Here is a 19281-nt window from a genome sequence, read left to right as displayed (position 1 = left end):
GGAGTGGTTTGCCATTACCTTCTCCAGCTCATTTTACAGAAGAAACTGAGGCAAACAAGGTGAAATGACTTGCCCAGGGTCACGTTGCTGGGAAGATGGGGCTGGATTTGAACTCATCAAGATGAGTCTTCCTGACTACAGGCCAGGCCCTCCATCCACTGAGCCACCCAGCTGCCCCGTAGAGGTGGAAACTGAGACCCAAATTAGAGAAACCACCTGCTCCAAGACACACAAAGAGTTAAGTGAAAGGGGTGGGGTTTGAGCCTAGTTTTTCTAACTCTCCCACCTGGATCTCCTTCTACCATGGGAAGAAGAGCATCAGACTAGAGGACACCCAGGTTCTTGGTCCCAGGAGTGACCTTGGTCCCTATGTGCCCTTGGCCAAGTCACTTGGCTTGTTTGGGCCTTAGATTCCTCAGAGATGATCTCTGTTCTAGAGATAAGGCTCTGTACAAAATAATATGATGGAGGAAAGGAGGGAGGGAGGGAGGGAGGGCCTTTGAGAGTATTATTCTCCAATCCGTATTTGGTGAGGGAAAAAAGGTGAGGAAGAGTCAGATGAATTATAACCACATGTTTATTTTTCTTTCACAAGAAAATAATAACAATACAAACCCCGCCCCCCCTTCATTCTACTGCCAAGTTCTCCTGAATGCCTGCCTGGAATGTTCTTTGCATTGCAAAGAAGAGGAGGCCCTTGAGGGGCTGGGCTGGCATGGGCACTAAGAGAATGCCTCTTCTTCCCTGGGATCAGCAGCTTGGAAAACCAATCACTTTTAGAGGAAGCCAGGTTACCAGTCCTTGGGGCCGTGACCACTCACTGTGTGTCACGAGGACAGGACCCGAATGGACATGACCCCTGAGAACACGGCCCAAGGCAGCAACACTGACCCTCCAGGAACCCCCTCGGAGATGACAAATAAGGCACACTTTCCAAGTTCTGCGTTCAAGGTTGACTTCATGCTAGAAGCATATAAATACCACGTTCTTGGAAAATACCATTAAAAATCTTATATACACTATAAAATTGGATCTCAAAATAGTTTAATACCTAAAAACACTCTATAGAAACACCTGTTAATAGAGAACACCACAATGAATTTTTGACCTGCCTTAAGGCATCAGTCCTTGAAACTCTGCCATAAACCCAACTATCTCTATGATTTCTAAGTCTGTACGCAAATGTTTGCATGTATACATAGAGGACGTGTGCATGTGTGTGGGTACGTAGCCCCCACCATCCTCATCTGGAGGAGGGCTCACTGGCTAGGCAGGCCCAGCTCTAAATGAGCTCTGCCGCAACACAGGAAAGGAGGCCTCAGTTCAAAAAACAAACCCAAGGACCGCAGTGGGGAAGATGTGGACGAGGCCAGAGGGGATTCCATCATGTTTCAAGTGAGGCAGACTTCAGACCAAACCAGAACTCTTCAGAACTCCCAGCTTGCCATGCAAGCTCCCTTTCTGTGCTTTGTATGTTGGAAATGTTTGTGTTTGCTGATAATTAGCAAATTCCTTAGGAGAAAACACCTGGTGGTCTGACTGAGGTGTCCCACCTTTCTACAGCTGATTAGGAAGGGAGGATTTTAGGGGGGGCCTTAAGGTTCTTTCCTTCAAGGGGAAGGTTAGATGGGGAGGTCTCCATCAGCTGCCACAAGTCTCTTTGCTCCCCCCAGACTCTAAATGGCCTTCCATCCAGCTCAAATTCCAGGGTTTTAAAATGAGACTCAGGGTTCTCGTCCTTCCAAAATAGAACAGAAGCCTGTGATTTAGGACACTGGGAGCTCCTGGCTTCCTCTCCCTCTCCACCCGCCAATTAAGGAATCAAGAAATGTGGGGCCCCCATGATGGGGACTGCAAAGTCACCTTTCTTGAACGATTTCCTTTGGGCCATGACTCCTGAATGTTCCCTGGGCCCTCTAGGGGCAGTGCATGCCCCACAGGTGTCTGAGACAGCACTATGCTAACTACCCCCACCCTCAGACTCCAGAAGTGCATCTCCTTTCCCACCAAGAAAGGCATCAATTTGGGTAGTAGCAATCCACCCTTACTGCAGAAACTGAGCCCCCATTCCTGCCCCCAAAGGCCTACTTGAAATGGGCCTGGACACAAGGCTCAGCTGACTTTAGGGTCTCTCACTCATTTCTGTTTCATTCCTTGGCCCAGATTTTCTGACCACTGCACCCCTGACCAGGCATGGCGCCAGCATCTGTGTGTACTCTCACTGAGCTAGGAGACAGGAAGGAGGCTGTTGTCACCAGTGTTGACAGGTAGTTATTTAAAACAACCCCCTGATTTACAGTGCCAGACAGATGGAAATACTTAATAAAAATGGGAGCGAGGAAAGAAGAAACATACCTCAAAATGCTTCCAAAAGAAACAGGGTGAGAGGCGTAGCCTCCAACTGGGCTCAGCTGCCTTGGGTGAACCAAGAGGAGCAGAGCAGTTCTGCCCTTTCCTGTTACTTGCTCCACCCCTCTCCCCCATCATTCAAAGAAGGTAGAAATGAAGGCTTTGGGTGGCAGGGGAACAAGGGCAAACCTAACAAAGCAAAGCGGCGGATTTGGCCCAGAAAAAGGGCAAATCCCAGGCATCCTGTGCCTCCCACACCAAGCTAGTCCGATGGATGGCTGAACTCTCCTGGAGGATGAGCCCAGAAGGTCCTCCCCACCCCGTTTCTTCCTTCTCTGCTTTGACAGGAATAGCACACGATGCTGACAGGACTATGCTAAGCTTGAGCTAGAAGATTCCTCAGCAACTGAGTTCAACCCCCTCGAAGTAACGGAGGGGGCCCAGAGATAGCAAAAGACTTGTCCAAGGTCTTACAGCTAAGAAGCAGCAGAACCAGGGTTGGGAGCCAGGTCCTTTGATACCAGATCCAGTGTTCTTCCCACCATAACAGCAGTAGGTACTTAAGAAAGGGTTGTTGAGTTAAATAATTGTTAAATGCTGTGGAATGTTATGTCTACAGTGTATGACAAGTCTGAAGGCAATATTCATATTTACTAATTTATTAGAAATATTTCTTTCCTAGAGGGGGGGTCATTTTAAGGGATCCACTGTCGGCATTTATTAAAAACCTGCCAGAGGATACTTGGCCTTGTCCCTGCTCTGCTGCCCCCCAAAGCCCTATTTCCACTCAAGCTAAGAGGGGCGGATAGGAACCCAGACAGTCGGTCAGTTTAAAGGAACAAGGCCAAAGAGGCGACCAAAGAAGCGCAGTGGTGCCCTCCCCCGAGCAAACGTGAGGCACACAGGTACACATAGAGCATCCTGCTACTCAATGCCACCCAATTTCTACAAGAGCTGCCCAGCGCAGGCTAACACTGGCAGGATTATACATGACAACGTTTTTTAAAAACCAGCAAGAATTTCCATGTGCCAAAAGGTGCAAGGTGCATCTCTGGCCTCCCCCCCATTTGTTTTTGGGCTCATCCCCCGAGGAGAGGATCCTCAAGGAAGTGGCTGGTCCCCAGACGCACTGCTCTTGTCTGGGCTCGCTCAGCCCATGGGCACAAACATCAAAGAGGGGAGATCTGGCAAGAAAAGCAGACCGAGGACAGCGGAACCTGGCCAAAACATCCTGTCCCAGTTTCCAACAGAAGACATATGGAGCATTGGGGCTGTGCTGCCCAGCGGAGAGTGCATAGGCATCAACATTGACTTGTCCGTCCAGAAGGAGGAAGGGACACTGGATTTGCCCTATGTAAGGCTGCTGGCCTCGATGGGGCTTTTTCCTTCTGCTTGCCCCACTGTGTTCTCTGAACATACACCCTCATCTTCGTGCCTGTGGCTCCCTTCTAAGCTGTGTCTGATGCCATAAGAAAAGTAAATCAGGAAACCTTCAAGAAAGACAAAAGGCATCAGTTAGTGGTTCTTACCTCTGCTGGTATGGCTGCCAACCACATATCCTGGTCTCCTTGGGGCAGGTCACCCAGTATGAAAGGCAGCCTCTTTGTGTGCCTCCCCAGGCCCCCATGCTCCAAGCTCTAGAACTGGAAGGACCCAAGAGACCATCTGATCCAACTCCCTCATCTTACAGATGAGGAAACCAAGATCTTATCCAAGGTCATACAGGTAGCAGACATTAGCTATGGGACTTGAACCCAGGTCCTTGGACTCCACGCACCCCAATTTCATCCTCAACTCTTTCCTTTCCCTCTTAATTGCTGAGCTAGCTGGCTGAACTCACTCATTTACAATTCTACCCCCAAATAAATCTCTGCGGTGATTAAAGATTTCCAAATGCTTTCCTCATGAGGGGCAGAATGGCCTAGGGGCTAAAGAGGAAACCTTGGAGCCAGCAAGACTTGGGTTCAGGTCCTCCCCTGATATACCCTGGACCTAGGGCAGTCCTCTAAGACCCTCTTCCTCATCTGGAACTTTGCCATCCTAATAAAATCCCAGGCCAGTGGCTCTCTGAACCAGCCACAAGATGACCAGAGTGGAACCCTGCACATTCTGCAAAAGCACTGGGGGGAGGAGGGGAGGCAGTGCCAGCCTGGGGGCCCTGCTGCTGGCTGGGAGGGACTCACCTACAGCCATCCAGATGCTGAATCGGATCCACGTTTGTGCATTCAACTGGACCATAAGGTAAACATTCACCAGGATGCTGAAGGCAGGCAGAAACGGCAGCAGGGGAACCTGCGGACAGATAGGCAGACACAGGTCCCACACCCAGGAAGGCTCCAGGGCTTTCACCAAGGCCATCTCCTCACCTCAGAGTGACCCACTATTCATAAGCTGTGGGTCATTTAACTTTCCTTCCCTTCCACAGCTCACCACTTTCTCTGACTCCTCAAATATGTTCCATCAGGGTGGGGGCTCTGAACACTTACCATAAAGGCCACTTTCTGCTCATTCTGAGGCTGCCTCCAGATGACAAGGATGATGCTGAGAATAAGGAAGATGAACACAGAGAGAAGGCCAAGGCTCCATGGCTCCAGATTGTTAACAGCATTCACGCTATGGGTCATCAGGATGCTGAGGCCAAAAACCAGGAATGCTTCACACCAGGCCCAGGGAGAAAGAAAGGATTACGGCTCAGACCAACTACCTAGTAAAAGGGATCCCCTTTGATGGAAAAGGTCAGCTTTCCAATACCACCCCCTGGTCACTGTCTGGAGAGGCAGCAATGTACTCATGCTGGATAGAAAGCCAGTCTCAGAGTCAGGAGGATCTGTGTCCTACCTCTGACCCTGAGAGTCCTAGATTCAGAGTGGGAGCTTGGAGGTCATCACATCCAATCCCTCATTTTAAAGAGAAGCCCAGAGGTGAAATGGCTTGGCTCAAGATCACTCAGGTATTAAGCGTTTTGAGACAGAATCCCATCCAGAACTGCTGGCTACAAGTTCAGTGTGCTAATGCTCTGGGCAAGTGACAAGTGGCGGTGAGAGTCCAGATCTGTGTTGGCAGAGGGAGCTCCCAAACAAGGAGTTAAGTATGTAGATAAAATCACTAGATTTTTTTTTCATTAAAAAAAGGGAAAAGAAGGCATATTTCACTAATAGAAGCTGGAGCTTCCCCTTATCCCTTTAGTTGACTTTTAATTTGGATTCTTCTGAGATACAGTTGGGTAACTTCCCAAATACAGTCCTGCCTGCTCTGCTGCCTTCCCCTGGTTCAATTCTGGGTCCAGCTTCCTCCCTGATCAAGTGGCATGCCATGGTTTGGGAAATATTTGAGTTAAAAAAAAGAGCTTTCCAAGAGTTGCTTTTCATCCACCTTGTTTTTCCCCTGTGGATGGCCAGACTATTCTCTTTCCAGTACTGTAACTTTTGCTGAGGAGGATTTGTGCTCTGGAGCTCAAAGGAATGAGTAGTATATTTGTCCTCTGAGAAAAAGGGTTTTTGGAGAACCAACCACACCGTAACTATGGAATCCCTTGGTCTGGACCTTATACAGAACAAGAGGCTACAGGAGTCCGGATTTGGATCCTCTGAGGGATCTTAGAGATCAGTCATCTAATCCCAGCCCCTCAATTAATAGCTAAAGAAACAGGGGACCAGAGAATGGAAGTCACTTGCTCAACATCACCTTGGTTACAATCAATTCAAGTCCAGGTCCTCTGATTCCAAATAAATCTAGTCCTCTTTCACCAGTGCTGGCAAATACACTAGGATGGCAGGCTGGGCTGACCTGCATTGTGACTCCTGTCCTGGGACCCCAGATCTGCTCTTCTTGAAAAGTCTAGCCTCTATATTCAAGAGTGCCATGATAACCTCCAACGGACCTAGCCTGTCCTGTGCCTTAACTACTCAGTCTCCTTGTATTGTTGCAATGGAAGCTACATTGGACCTGGGGGAACAAGTTCTACCATTTGCCTTCTGACCATCAGTGACTATAAGGTGTGACAAGATGAGGGCTTGTGAGAGAGATACCCACAGGTCATGGGCAGTACCATAACTAGGGTAAGACCACTGACAGCATCATCCAAGGGGGCTTTTCTTCCACTGCTTGGCTCCATCCTCCAGTGGCAGTGGCTGACTCCACTTCCCCACTCCCTGCCAACTCTGTAGCAGCCACTAGTCAAGATGGCCAGTTGTGGCAGAGTGTGGGTCTTGTTAACTCTGAAGAAGAGGACTCACCCAGCAATCCCACCAAACAGCTAACAAGAGACGCTGACCGCTGTGTGGGCAACCTCGAAGGCTTGATGAGGGTCTGCTTGCTGTTCCCAGATCCCGGCAGCAGGACTGTGGCTGGACCCGAGGTCAAGGCTTCTTTCTCCGTGCAACATTTTATCTTCTGGTGAGTAGAGCTGGGTTGGTACCTGCTCCCAAGGACAGACTGTATCATTACCCTGGTGTGAATCCTCCCACTGTCACATACCATCTGTGTGACCTTGGACAAGTCACTGATATGATCCCTTCTAGGATAATAGGACAGTGATCCTATGATCTGAGATTTGTGACAAGGGCTTTCTGGGTCCTGATAACTCAAGACTGAGGCCTGGCAACATGCCTCAGGTCACACATCAGTATGTGTCAGGGACCAGAGTCAAACCCAGGTCTTCCCACCTCCAGATCCAACAATTTTTGCACTAAACCACATGGCCCCCTGAGGTTCCCAACTTAGGCCTTGAACTCACTATCCAGAGAGTAAGATCTGCCCTGTTCTTTCTACATACTCAAGCTAATCCAGTCTGGTGATCTCTGCATGGAACCGAACCTTCAACCAGGATGATAAGGGGGAAGAAGAAATGGGGCGAGGCTAAGGAAATGAGGGGCCCACCTGAGGATCAGCACACAAGCAGCCACAAGTGAATAGGCTAGGAGGGTCCCGACGGACATCATGTCCACCAGAGCCTTCAAGTCAAAGAGGAATGCCATGACCGCTGTCCGGAGAGAAACAGAGAAATGAACACGAGGAATCAAAGCCCCAAGACTGTCCTTAAAGGTCATTCACTTAGGATCAGCTGACTACAAGGGGTACATGCATGTGTACAGGAGTGTGTGTGTGTGTGTGTGCACAGGTGTGTAACTGGGCAAACTGAAGTATCACAGGATGCTGGAGCTGGAAGGAACCACAGAAGACCAACCTAAGTATTCTACAGAAAGGGAAGCTGAGGGAAGATGAATAAGTACTTTTGACCAAGGACCCACGGATGACCTAGGCCCTCATCTTACTTACAGAGAAGGGAGAGAAGGCCCAAGGTCACATAAAGGACTAATTCTAGAGCAGAAAGGTCTCCTCAGAGACCTTGAAATGCAACCCTCCTTCACTGTAGAGAGACTATGACTCATGGAGATGAAGTGACTTGCCCAGGGTCACACAGGGAGCATAGTAAAAAGGTCAAGATGTTATAAAAAAAAAAGAAAACAAAAACAAGGCTGGAGGATGCTGGAACACTCAGCGGCTCGGACTTTCCATCCAGAGCTGGCCATTAATTTCTGGTTTCTCACTGATCTCCAGACATGTTCTGGGAGAGTCAACCATCCCGCTACAGCCTGAGGGTTTATTTGTTTTTTTTACAAGCTTCCATGGGGTCTCAGAGTGGCTCACCCAAAGGCAGACCAAGGAAGGTAGCTCCCTCAGCTCATTCAGATCGATACAGTCCCTGAGGGGAGCAGAGTTTGTGGCAGAACAGACTCTTTCTGATTCAGCAGGCATCCAAGACCATCCAGTCTCATTTTGCAGACGAGGAAACTGAGGCCTGTGATTAGCCCAGGGTCACACCCAGGATCCAGGTCTACAATCTGAAGGACCTTTGGAGACCATCTAGTCCAACCCTGTCATTTTACAGATGAAGAAACTGAGGCCCAAAAGGTTAAAAGGAGAATACACAGAATGCTCAACCTCTGTCTCTATGGGCATGGTCAGGCCTGTTCCCTCCATTAAGCCTTGGTTTTCCCCTTTGAAACCTCAGGTCCCTTCCTGCCAAGACTCTGAGTGGTGCCATGTGAATGTTCCTACAGTACAGAGAGGCTGGGCACAAGTTTATCCTCACTTTGTGCAGAAGGAGCACGGCAGCACCAAGCCTTCGGCGGCTTGCCCAAGGTTACCCAATGGGTTGGGGGTAGAATCTGGCCTAATCATTGGCCTAGCACCGGCTGCCTGGGCAGCCAGGCCACAGCTCTCCCACTTTGGTTTGTTTGACCACATTCCTGTTCTCCAATCAAAGCAAGTCATGAAGCGGAGAGGATAGGATTTGGCAGGTTTTTAATGGCCAAAAGTGGATGTTTCCAAATTCAAAATTCCACAGATTTTGCATTTAAAGTTTGATTCTAAGGATAATCGAAAAGGACTTTGTTTCCCATGAATTTCACAAGATCACCAGGTCTGGGTCTTTCGTCTTTCCTTGACATGTTCTAGGTGAGCTGAGTGACGTTCCCAATCCTGCTTCTTCCCCACCCGTTTTAGGACACAGAGACTGGCCCTTCGGTAGATGGGCACACAGTATGGTCTGGCTCCTCAAACTCCGCAAAGGCCATCCTGAGAAAGGGCCTCTTGAAAAGACTGCTCAAGCTTTCTGCTCACAGCTGGTAATGGGCAACTCAGTGCCCAAATCCTTGGCCCAAATCATTCCCAGGCAAGTCTCCACACCCACTGGCCCTCGCAGAAGGCTGCATAGCTTTTTCCTTGGCCCACTGTGGAAGGGTCCCATGGACAGGGAGGATCTGATGCAGGCGAGGGAGAGATCTCGAGAAAGAGGTTTGAGCCCAGAGGCCTCCAAACTTCACCTCCGCCTGACGTGCAAACAGTTTGGTGCAAAGCATATTCTAGCAAATTGGGTGGTTGCCTAAGGGTGGTCTTTCTTTAGTTAAAAAAAACCCCAAACAACCTTTTTTGTGGGCACAGAGAAAGAGGGGTGGCCTAGGCTGATCGTATCTCAAGTTTATGTGTTTTTAAACCTGCTGGCAGGTGGGCACACATCCACACATTTTCTTACCAAGTGCCAACTCTATAGCTCTGCCCTGGGTGGCTCAGAATGTAAACAGTTTCCTTGCTAAGCTCTAAAATACTGCACCCCATCTTGGCTTACTGGGCACCTGAACAAAGTGATGTTGGGATCCTGAAAGTATCTCAGAACGCCCTGGGAAAGTCTTCACCAGGCATATAGATTTCTAGGAGATAATCTAGTTTTCCCTTCTGCCTCCAGGTGCGGCAAACACCCTGTGGCTTTTTCTTTATTTATATTTATGCTAAGGCTCCAAGGCTGGCATTTCAGTGAAGGTCAAGGTCCCTCCTGAGCTATGACTTTGCCTAAGAAAGATGGAAGTCCCTGGGACCATTGAGGTGTTGTTTTTAGCAAGCCACGACTAGCTTTTAAAATTGTTAACTAGTCCAGAAAGCTGTGGAGTTGTGTTTTATTTTGTTTAAAAGGTTACCTAATACTGAGCAGACTTTAGTTTCAAACAAAAGGCCATTTTAGCAAGGTTACATTTAGATTAACTTGGAGAGGCTCCATAGTGGTAAAACGTGTGCCACCTGGGGTCAGGATAGGCTTGAATTAAATCCCTGCCTCTGACCCTTATTAGCCATGTGACTGACCCTGGGCACCCCTGAGGCTCCAATGAGCTAAGCTGTCTGAACATTTTAAATGGCTCTATAGATGCTGGTGGCAGTGGGTCAGGACGGGGCCCTTGGCCCTGCTGTGCTCACAGACCACTGGATCTATCCACCAGTGTGTGCTGGCCAATAGTCCCCAAGTGACCTCTCTGGCACTCCCTGTTTGCTTCCTGTGCAGTGAGGGGCTTGAGTGATCTCCTCAGAGTCCCTTCCAGCTCAGGAGTGAGAACCCCAGGTTTACTTCATGTGCTTGGGCCTGTTTCCTTCTCTGCAAGATGAGACCCAATGGCCTCTATGGTCCCTTCTGGCTTTAGGATCCTATAATCAAATTTATCATGGGAAAAATCAATGTTTTATAGCAAAGCCTATCTGGGATTCCAAAAAGTAACAGGAAGAGCATGCTCCAGGAGGTGCCCAGATTGATGAGACCAAAGGTCCCTTCCAGCTCCCAGGCCTAAGACCCTGTGATTGTCCACAGATGTTTCCTCCTTATGTAGGTGTGGAACATGTCTTCTGGAAGTGTACAGATAATGAGTGAATGGCTCATGGGGAGGCTAGCTCAAGGGAGGAGTGTGTGAATGTGTGTATGTGTGTGTGTGTGTGTGTGTTTAGACATCTTTGCAGACATTGTCTTTGGCAGTCTGACCCCCTAACACACTGACACGGCAGAAGGCCCAGAAGCTGACTCACTCTTGCCACGCAGCCTGCCTTGGCACCCTGTGGATGCACACACTCTTTATGAGCCCCTCCCTATGGCCTGGACCTCCATGGTGGTCTTAGGACCACCCTTCAAGATGGGACAGGTTGCTGGATTAGCTTGGAGAGGCCAGCAAGCACAGTGGAGTCGGTGTTCCTCAGACAACTCTAACGAACCTACTTGGAGGTGGGGAGGCCTGTAGATGGTGGAATGGCGTAGATGATTTTCCCATGGTAGGAGCCTCCATGTTATAAATGCCAGTCTGGCTGGCATCCATTCCCAGGGAAGCTTACCTAATCAATGGGGAGGAAGGGTTGAGTCATATGCGGCTTCTGAGAGAAACCTGAAGGTTTTGGGCTGCTCTAACTCTAACCTGGCATGTTTCCATGGAAACAAGAACCAACACTAGGCAGAGTGGGAGGTGTTAGAGGCCTAGGCTGGGTTAATTCTGAAGCATCATTTCAAAACCAACGGGAAGATCATGAACCATTTTTCCTGCTTACTTTTTAGACAATTAAATAATTAGCCTTGAATTAGATTGCAGCGAATCAATTGGGTGAGTAATTCCAGGGGACCAATTTTTCCAGATCATTTTCTATCTAATACTTGAGATCCAGAAAGACTCACTATTTCAGTCACTTTTTAAAAAGAGACTTAAAGAGTTGAAAAAAAAATTCAAAAGCTAAAACCCTGCTTGCTAAGGATTAAGTCATTTATGGATGCCAAGTACGCTGCCACCAAGATTCATGCTGCTGGGGATCCCAGCTGTCCATGCCCATCTCATTTATATTTCAAAAATGCTCTTCCCCTGCATACGTAGCAAGCATGCGCCCTCGAGGGAAGGTCCATGCATGGGGTGCTTGCAGTGAATGCCGAAGAAACCTGGGTTTGTGAAGCTTACCAGAGATGACCCCTGCCGTCAAGGTGGCGGCAACTGGCGAGTGCCTGTGGTTTAATCGTCCAAGAAATCTAAACAGTAAACCATCCCGTGCCATGGCAAAGAGAATTCGGGGCAAAGGAAACATAGAGCCGAGAAGACTAAAACAGAAAAATGCAGAATTCAAGGACAAGTCATTCCATGGTGGAAACATGGATGGAACCCACTCGGGTGGGTTTGAGGATGGAAGGAGAACCTGGACAAAGCATCATGACTAGAGAAACATACAACTGCATCTCGTCACCACCTTACTGGGCAGGAGCAACGCAAGCCGGAGAGACTACATCTGCATTTTTTATTGTTCCCGCTTTGACCAAGGGGTCAAAGGCTCCCCTCTCCAAACAACAGTCAACTGGGCCTCACCTGCCACGGAACCCGATGTCAAAGTAGCAATGAGTGGGCTCTTCGTTTTGGGATGGACTTTAGCTAAGAATTGGAAAAGCAAACCGTCTTCTGCCATAGCATAGATTACCCGCGGCATTGGAAACATGGATCCAAGGAGACTGGATGGGAAGCAAGCAAGATCATATCACAGAGGCAGAGTCCCTCCTCAAGACACGGTGGGGACACACTCAGGGGAACAGGAAGGTCGCCGATGGCGGGCTTCCTGCCAACAAGAGCGTGAGGCCCCACGAGATTTTTCACAAGTTTGCTGTCCCCACTGGACCTTCTGTCCTTAAGAAGCCAAGTCCACTGAGCCAATATCGAACCCTCACTCAAGAAGCCCTAACACCACCAACTGTGTCCTTTCAAAAGCAGCAAGCAATCAGGCTGGTTGGCATCTCACCCTTCTCCCTGTTCTTATAAAAGATACGTCAAACCCGTTAAAGTCTAACCAATTATTTGGGACCTGGGAGGGAGCTGGAAAAGAACCCCTGGATTTTAAAGATGAGGAAACTGAGTCCCAGGGAATTAAATTCACTAGATGCTAGTCGGAGAAGATCCTGGATCAAGCTCGAAGAGACCTCAGAGGCACCTAAGTCCACCCCACCCCACCCCCATTTAGCAAAAAGAAACTGAGGCAGTCCAGGGCAAAGAGGGAGGAGCCCAAGTTTCACAGCTAATGAATGGCACAAGTCAGATTCGAAGCCACTTCTCTTGACTTTTTCCAGCATACTTAAGAAGCTAGTCCATAGCTGCTTCTCCCCTGTCTTCCTTCTGAAGCCATGTGTGTGTAGAGTAGGATTTGGTGGCAAATCCCGGCTGTCACTAACTATTCTGTGATACCTCGGACAAGGCACTGGACGGCCACAGGCCTCAGTTTCCCCTCTAGGAGGGTGCCTTCCAGCTTTAAGCTTATAATCCTACACGTGACGTTGAGTAAGTCACAGGGACTTCCATGAGCCTGTACTTGTCTCTCCCTGGGTGGCTGCTTAGGTCAATGGTGGTGTTGGGAAAATGGAAGGAAGATATTGGCTCAAATCAGCTATTCCCTGATTTGTCTTAATCCTTCATTTATCCCATCTGTGATCAGCCTTCCCATCTCCCCAAGCACGGCAGGCAGTGCAGTTTAAAGCATGGCTTCTTAACCGTTTTGATGCCCCCTTTTCAGGGCATGCTTTACACAGATTACAAAGGGAACCAACTAGCTGGACATAGTTATGAAAATGCTGAAAGAAAAGAGAAGGAAGAAGCCCTGAGTTAAAGGGAGGGGATTTAAATTAACGGTTAAAACTTCATTTCATTTAATGCTTCATCAAGGGATCCTTTCAATGATTATGAGGAGATTGGTTCCTTCAAGTTCAGGCCTTTAGAAAACCCAGCTGATTTTTAAATTGAGCAAGGAGGCTGCGCTGTTCCCCAAAGTGCCATCACGACCGTGACCTGCGGTCAAGACTTGTACTAGACACAGTGCCCACCCAGGGCTGATTCAGGGCCTTCTCTCTGTCTGAGCATCTTAGGAAGCCTGAGAACGGGATGGAGGCTGGAGAGGAGGGGAACTGGGGCCCAGGCTGCCCTGGGCTTCCTCAACCCTCGCCTGGACTCCCAGAGCCTGGCAGAGCCTCAGGCCCAGACCCTCCCCCCTCTCCCACCTGATATCTGAAGGGTTCCTGCTCAGCTTCCATCCTGTCCTAAAATACTCCTTTCTATTTTCAGAGCAATAAAGCAGACCAAGGCTGCCCTGCTACACCGACATTAAAAACACCCACCATCTGTTAGAATGATGGCAGTGTAGATGGGCTATACTGGCAGACACTTAGATGACCACCAGCAAAGCCTTCAAGTGAGGGTTGGGCTGCAAGCTGCAAGAGGTGGAAGACTCTTAGGCCTATACTGCTGAAGAACCAACATCCTGGGATTTCCCATTGGTTCCAGAGCTTCCTCTTCCCCCAGCCCCTCCCTAGCCCAGGCCAGCATGGTTCTAGGGAGTGGCCCAAGGCTCTCACCTCCTTCCCAAAGTGGGAGATAACTGGACCCTACCTAAAAACGCTCTGCCATACCGACAAAGCAATTAACCTCCAATCATTCCCCAAGTCAGTCCAGAGGCCATCACTACAGGGAAAATAAGCTGGCCTTTGTGGCCCGTCTGGGGTCACCCAGTGTCTGAATCGGGATTTAAACCCAGCCCCAGGCCCAGCTAGCATCCCCGCTACTAACTCTCCTGCTTCCCTCTGAGAACAAAAGGGCGAGATTTTCTTTTGGGCGGCATTAGTTTTGAGTTGCAGCTGCTGACAGTCAATGCAGCCCCTGCCCCACACCACCCAACCTGGCTCAAAAATCCTTGTTGATTCACGGGGCAGGCTGGGACCCTTCTTACTGCAGCATCCTGATCACCCCCACCCACACTGGACGGCCGTGACTCCGTCTTAACGCTCAGAGCGCGGTGTGGGGCCCAGTGCCGTAAGCTCTGCCTGGAGCTTCAGAGTCTGTAGGCAGGCCTGCCTGGACCCCAACCCTGGGTCAGGTGCTCAGTGATTCTCTAAGGGCTGGAAATCAGGAAGCGAGGATGAGAAATACACTCCTTCTCTCAGATCCCCCTCCCCCTCCACAACCACCCTTCCCTCTCCCAAAGAGGTCATGTGAGGAAAGAATATGGCTCCACTGTCAAACTCTACCCCAGGCCCTATTAGAACCTCTGCCACCTGTCACTGCTGGCCCCCGACCCTTCTGCTGCTTAAACATACACGTGTACTACGTGGGAACGCTGCCCCAACAGCCCCCTGGAACGTTCTGATGGGATCGTATGGAGCGAGGTGCCTAGAAGGAGGTCCTGGCCTGCAATGCCTCCAGAACAGATGCCCTCAAGCCCACCTTGAGCACCTCTTGTGAGGGAGAACTCACTACCTGTCAGAGCAGCCTTTCTACCAATGGACAGCTCAACAAATGTCTACGAGAGGCCACAGGCTGTTACAGTGTCTTACATGGCAACGGGGTGGTCTGCCCAGCTCAGCAGCCTGGGAATCCCCGGCCTCCCCCCAAGCCTATGGGGTCTGTGGACTCTGTGCATCCCCACCCAAGTCCTGCCTTCTGGGCCCTCAAAGCACATACCTGGTGGACAGAGCACAGAGGGAGCCCACGGCCACCACATACTTGGCAGGGCTCCAGCCAACATACTCGAAGGCCACAGGGAGGGGGCTGGTCTCATCCAGGAGGTAATAGGGCATCATGAGGGTCAAGGCCGCAGACACGCCAAAGTAGGCCATAAAACACACAAGCAGAGAACTGACGATGCCAATGGGAATGGCCCGCTGAGGATTCCGGACCTCTTCCCCTGAGGAAATGGAGAGAAAAGGCAGGGAGGCTTGGGTAGAACCCGGCTTTGGCTCACCCCAGCACTCAGCAGGGGCTGGCAGGATTGGGCTGATGGCATGCCCAGGGACGGTGAGGGCAGAAGACGACGGGCACAGGACCAGCGGTCCCCCAGCATCGGCTGGCATGAGGATGAAGGGCAAAGTCCAAGCCTCTGCCCTCCCTCGGTGCTGCCCCTCCAGCATTCCCACGAGTGCCCTGCCTCCCTGGGCGAGCATCAGAGGGGCTTCTTACCAGTTGTGGCGATGCAGTCAAAACCCACAAAGGCATAGAAACAAGTGGCAGCTCCCGCCAGCATCCCCTTCAAGCCGAAGGGCATGAAGCCTCCGACCCCGTAGTTTGTTCCATTCTTGGATGGATCTCTAGAGATAGGGAAGGTAGAGACAGGCCTGTTGCCCCTGCTGCTCAGCCCACACAAAGCGAGGGCAGCACGGGGCTTCCAATTTAGTCGTCACTGAAACCCAAGTGGGCCTCAGAGGGGGTTGAACCAGATGGTCTCTGAGGCCTCTTCGAGTTCTAACTGTGGTCCCAAGTGACTAAGCCTTTCTGTGCCTTGACTTCCCCACCTGTAAACTGGGGGGCTGGACTCAGTGGCCTCTATGGTCCCTACCAATACTGGTGACCCTGTGGTCCTAAGCCAGGTCCTACCCGCCCGTCATGTACTGACACTAAGCATGTTTGGCAATTAGAGATGAAGACACACCAAGCCTACACCCTCATTTTCTGATTCTGACTTTGGATTCTCATCAGGAAGGGACACAGCTAAGCAGCCCAGGCCGGCCTCAGGCACACTCCTGAGAGAAATGGTCGGTGAAAACCGAGGCTGTGGGGACCTTCAGATTTCCCCTCATTTGAAGGCTGAGCAAACCTCTATCCAGACCCCACCCAGGTGGGGCAGTCTCAGGTGTGGGTGGGGTTAATTCAAGCTGACTCCCAAAGGAACACCTACTCTTTAAAAACCAGGAGTCCTAAATGCCTGCTTGTCTTGGCCTAAGAGAGTCAGCCAAATGACCCTCCTTTTGTCAAACTGCTGGTGTTCCTAACAAAATAACTAAATCACCCTGAAATGATGCCTCTGCAACCTTTTAAATGTCTCCCACCCCAAGAGGAGGGGATGGGGGACACGGGGGAAGCTGCAGGCCAGTGTGCACTAGACAGCTGGCCTAAATCACCCTAGGAATTACTGCCGATGATGATTACATTTGTGTTTCGCTTTAACGTTGGCAAAATGCTCAACATGTGACCATTTGGCTGTCCTAAAGCCTAAGAGAGAGGCACTATTATCAGCCCATTCTACAGGTGAAGAAAATGCAGTTTGCTGAAGTGGCTTGTCCAGAGTCACACAGCTAATGCTAACAGCAGGATCTGAAGCCCAGTCTTCAGTGCTCAGCCCACCACACGATGAGGCTCCTTAGAAATCTGTGATTCTTTTCTTCATCTCTTTCCTAATATTTACATTTGTCACATACATTTAATTACAACTCTCCTTTTACAGAGAGGGAACCTGAGGCCAGAGGTGGGAAGTGACTTGCCTAGGGTCACACACCGGTCTTGATTGTTAGAGGTGGGATCTGCACCTCCAGAGCCAGGGCTCAGTTCCACAAAGCCCCTCGAGAAGCTGACGGTCCACTTACTGGGAAGCAGAGAGATTTTTGAGGAAGTCCTCACTGATCTTCCAGTTTGAGATGTGGCCTTTCACAAACCCCGAAATTATCACAAAGATCAGGACCAGGATGTTAACTGCTGTGAAGACTTTATTCACCCAGGCTGACTCTTTGACTCCAAATGATAAGAGGCCTGTGGAAGGAGACAGGGCACACATTGAGAAAAATAGGGTTGGCCTGGCAGTGGGGACGTGGGAATGCACAAGGTGAGCTTTCTCTCCTAACTGCTCTGGGGAAAGAGATGTGCCCAGGGAGGGCAGCCTAGTGCCCATCCACTGATGATGGGCCTGGGGCCGGCCTTGGAAGGAGCAGACATAGCATTGGGATCCTAGGCAGAGCTGGAAAGAAAGGGCCTCAGAGGTCATCTAGTCTACGGGCAGTGACCAAGAGATGCCCACGGCAGGGACATGTCCATGGCCACACGAGGAAAGCAGGAGAGAGGCTTCTCCTGTCTTCAGACCCCAGAGCTCCTCCCATGCCACCATGGAGGCTCTCTGTCCTATCCATTAAATCATGTAGCCACCTGTTTAGAGGATCTCATTGCCAACCGCAATGAAACAGAAAGGGCAGTGCAAGCAAAGGGGGAGACTTATCTGTCCCCACGTGGGGTCCTGGCCAGTGACGTCTTCCACCACTGGGGAGCAGCAAGGAAAACAAGGAAGGGCAAATAGCCACATCTCCAAACACACAATCCCAGCAAGCACAGGCCATGGCCCAGAGAGCGGACAAAAAGAGAACTCTGATTTGGATGTTCAGCGGTTTGGAGTCATTCAAAGATCTGAGCTGAACTTTCTATGTCTCCCCACTATCTCTGGGAGGGAATAGAAAGCCCTCTGGTGTTAGCTTTCACTCCAACCTGCCTTTTTGTATGTGACTCCCCTTCTCCCCATCTATCATGCACCCCCGGGCCTCATGCAGAGCAAGCCATGTCCCCCTTCTGTGTCTTTGCAGTGGTCACTCCTCATTGCCATGTGGTCTTCCCTCCTCAGTTCTGTCTCTTGGAATTCCTAGTTTTGTCAAGTGCCGCTTTCAACAAGCAGCCTTTGCTGGGCCCCCATGTGCTAGAGGCCCCCCATGCGGAGCTCTCTCCACACGGGTGGTCTCCGCTGTTTGGGTACTTTTGCCTCAGTCTCCCCACTGCCTGGCACACAGAGAGGTGCTTAATAAGGGGTAAGGAATCTAAAGACAGCCCAATGCCTTACCTGAGAGGAGAAGGATAAGGCACACGGCAAAGAAGTCTGGATACTCTGCGAGCCCCGGAGAATGCATGTTGAGGTGGCTCCGGAAAAATCTGCCAATCTCTTTGTTGAGCAGCTCATCAAAGGTGCCGCTCCATGCCCGGGCCACGCTGGAAGTTCCTTCAAAAAACAGGTGGACAATCAGGGACACAGAATTATGCCCAGGAATCATTCTTGGAAAGAAACAGACAGGACCTCCCACCACGGACCCGGGCCACACAAATCCTGGAAGGGCATATGGGGCGCTAACAAGGCCAGCCACTTCCGGGGCATTGTGGGGCTTCTTGCCTTCCAGCAACCCTGGACTGTCCCTGTTTCGTGTCTCCCATTTGGATGGGGGCTCCCCAAGGGCAGGCAGGAGCTGTTCCTGCCCTTCTTCTCCTGCCACAGGCTCAGCACCATGCCTGGCACATGACATGGGCTTACTGGCTAAACAAACTCAGGGCTCTCGGTCTGCCCATTGACCTGACCCACCTATTACGTAGGACAAGAGGAGATTCCAGCCTGTGATGAAGGCCCACAGCTCTCCCACAGTGACGTAAGTGTACAAGTATGCAGAGCCCGTCTTGGGGACGCGAGCCCCAAATTCCGCGTAGCACAGGCCGGCCATGACGGAGGCCAGGGCGGCTATCAGGAAGGACAGAACGATGCTGGGGCCAGAGCTGGACTTGGCCACCTCCCCGGCCAGGACGTAGACGCCGGCTCCAAGAGTGCTCCCCACCCCGAGGGCGATCAGGTCCAACGTGGACAGGCAGCGGCAGAGTTTGGAATCCTCCAGGTTATCCAAGGAGACGACTTTCCTCCGAATGAGGCATCGGGCAAAGGTTAACACGGCTCCACAGGGAATCATCTTGTATGCAGTGATCTATGGGGAAAGCAAAGGCCCAAAGCAGATTTCATGGCACTCGGTCATTCGACAAACCCTGGGGAAGGCTTCCTGGGAGAGGTGACAAGAAGGAGTGTGGGGGAGAACAGAGGGAGGGGAGATGG

General features: G+C 50.6%; 1 protein-coding gene across 4 annotated transcripts in view; it reads right to left on the bottom strand.

Moving 5' to 3' along the window:
* Positions 1-559: 559 nt before the first annotated feature.
* Positions 560-19281, bottom strand: part of SLC7A2 (solute carrier family 7 member 2) — a 60306-nt gene continuing 41584 nt past the window's right edge. For 2 of the 4 annotated variants that reach the window (XM_036763210.1, XM_036763207.1), the window contains 11 exons: positions 18766-19156; positions 18256-18411; positions 17024-17186; positions 15624-15751; positions 15129-15351; positions 12003-12142; positions 7228-7330; positions 6585-6766; positions 4836-5002; positions 4533-4641; positions 560-3839 (listed from right to left, as the gene is read on the bottom strand). In XM_036763210.1, coding sequence (XP_036619105.1) covers positions 3700-3839; positions 4533-4641; positions 4836-5002; positions 6585-6766; positions 7228-7330; positions 12003-12142; positions 15129-15351; positions 15624-15751; positions 17024-17186; positions 18256-18411; positions 18766-19141 — 1887 coding nt within the window. In that variant the 5' untranslated portion in view covers positions 19142-19156 and the 3' untranslated portion in view covers positions 560-3699. Of the gene's footprint in view, positions 3840-4532; positions 4642-4835; positions 5003-6584; positions 6767-7227; positions 7331-11603; positions 11741-12002; positions 12143-15128; positions 15352-15623; positions 15752-17023; positions 17187-18255; positions 18412-18765; positions 19157-19281 lie in introns of all 4 variants that reach the window. The other 2 variants (XM_036763211.1, XM_036763208.1) reach the window with 1 other exon arrangement.

This window comes from Trichosurus vulpecula, chromosome 6 (assembly GCF_011100635.1).
Source record: "Trichosurus vulpecula isolate mTriVul1 chromosome 6, mTriVul1.pri, whole genome shotgun sequence".
In the NCBI taxonomy this organism is placed as follows: domain Eukaryota; kingdom Metazoa; phylum Chordata; class Mammalia; order Diprotodontia; family Phalangeridae; genus Trichosurus; species Trichosurus vulpecula.
Note: the sequence above shows the minus strand (reverse complement) of the source record. Positions and strands in the feature narration are given on the sequence as shown.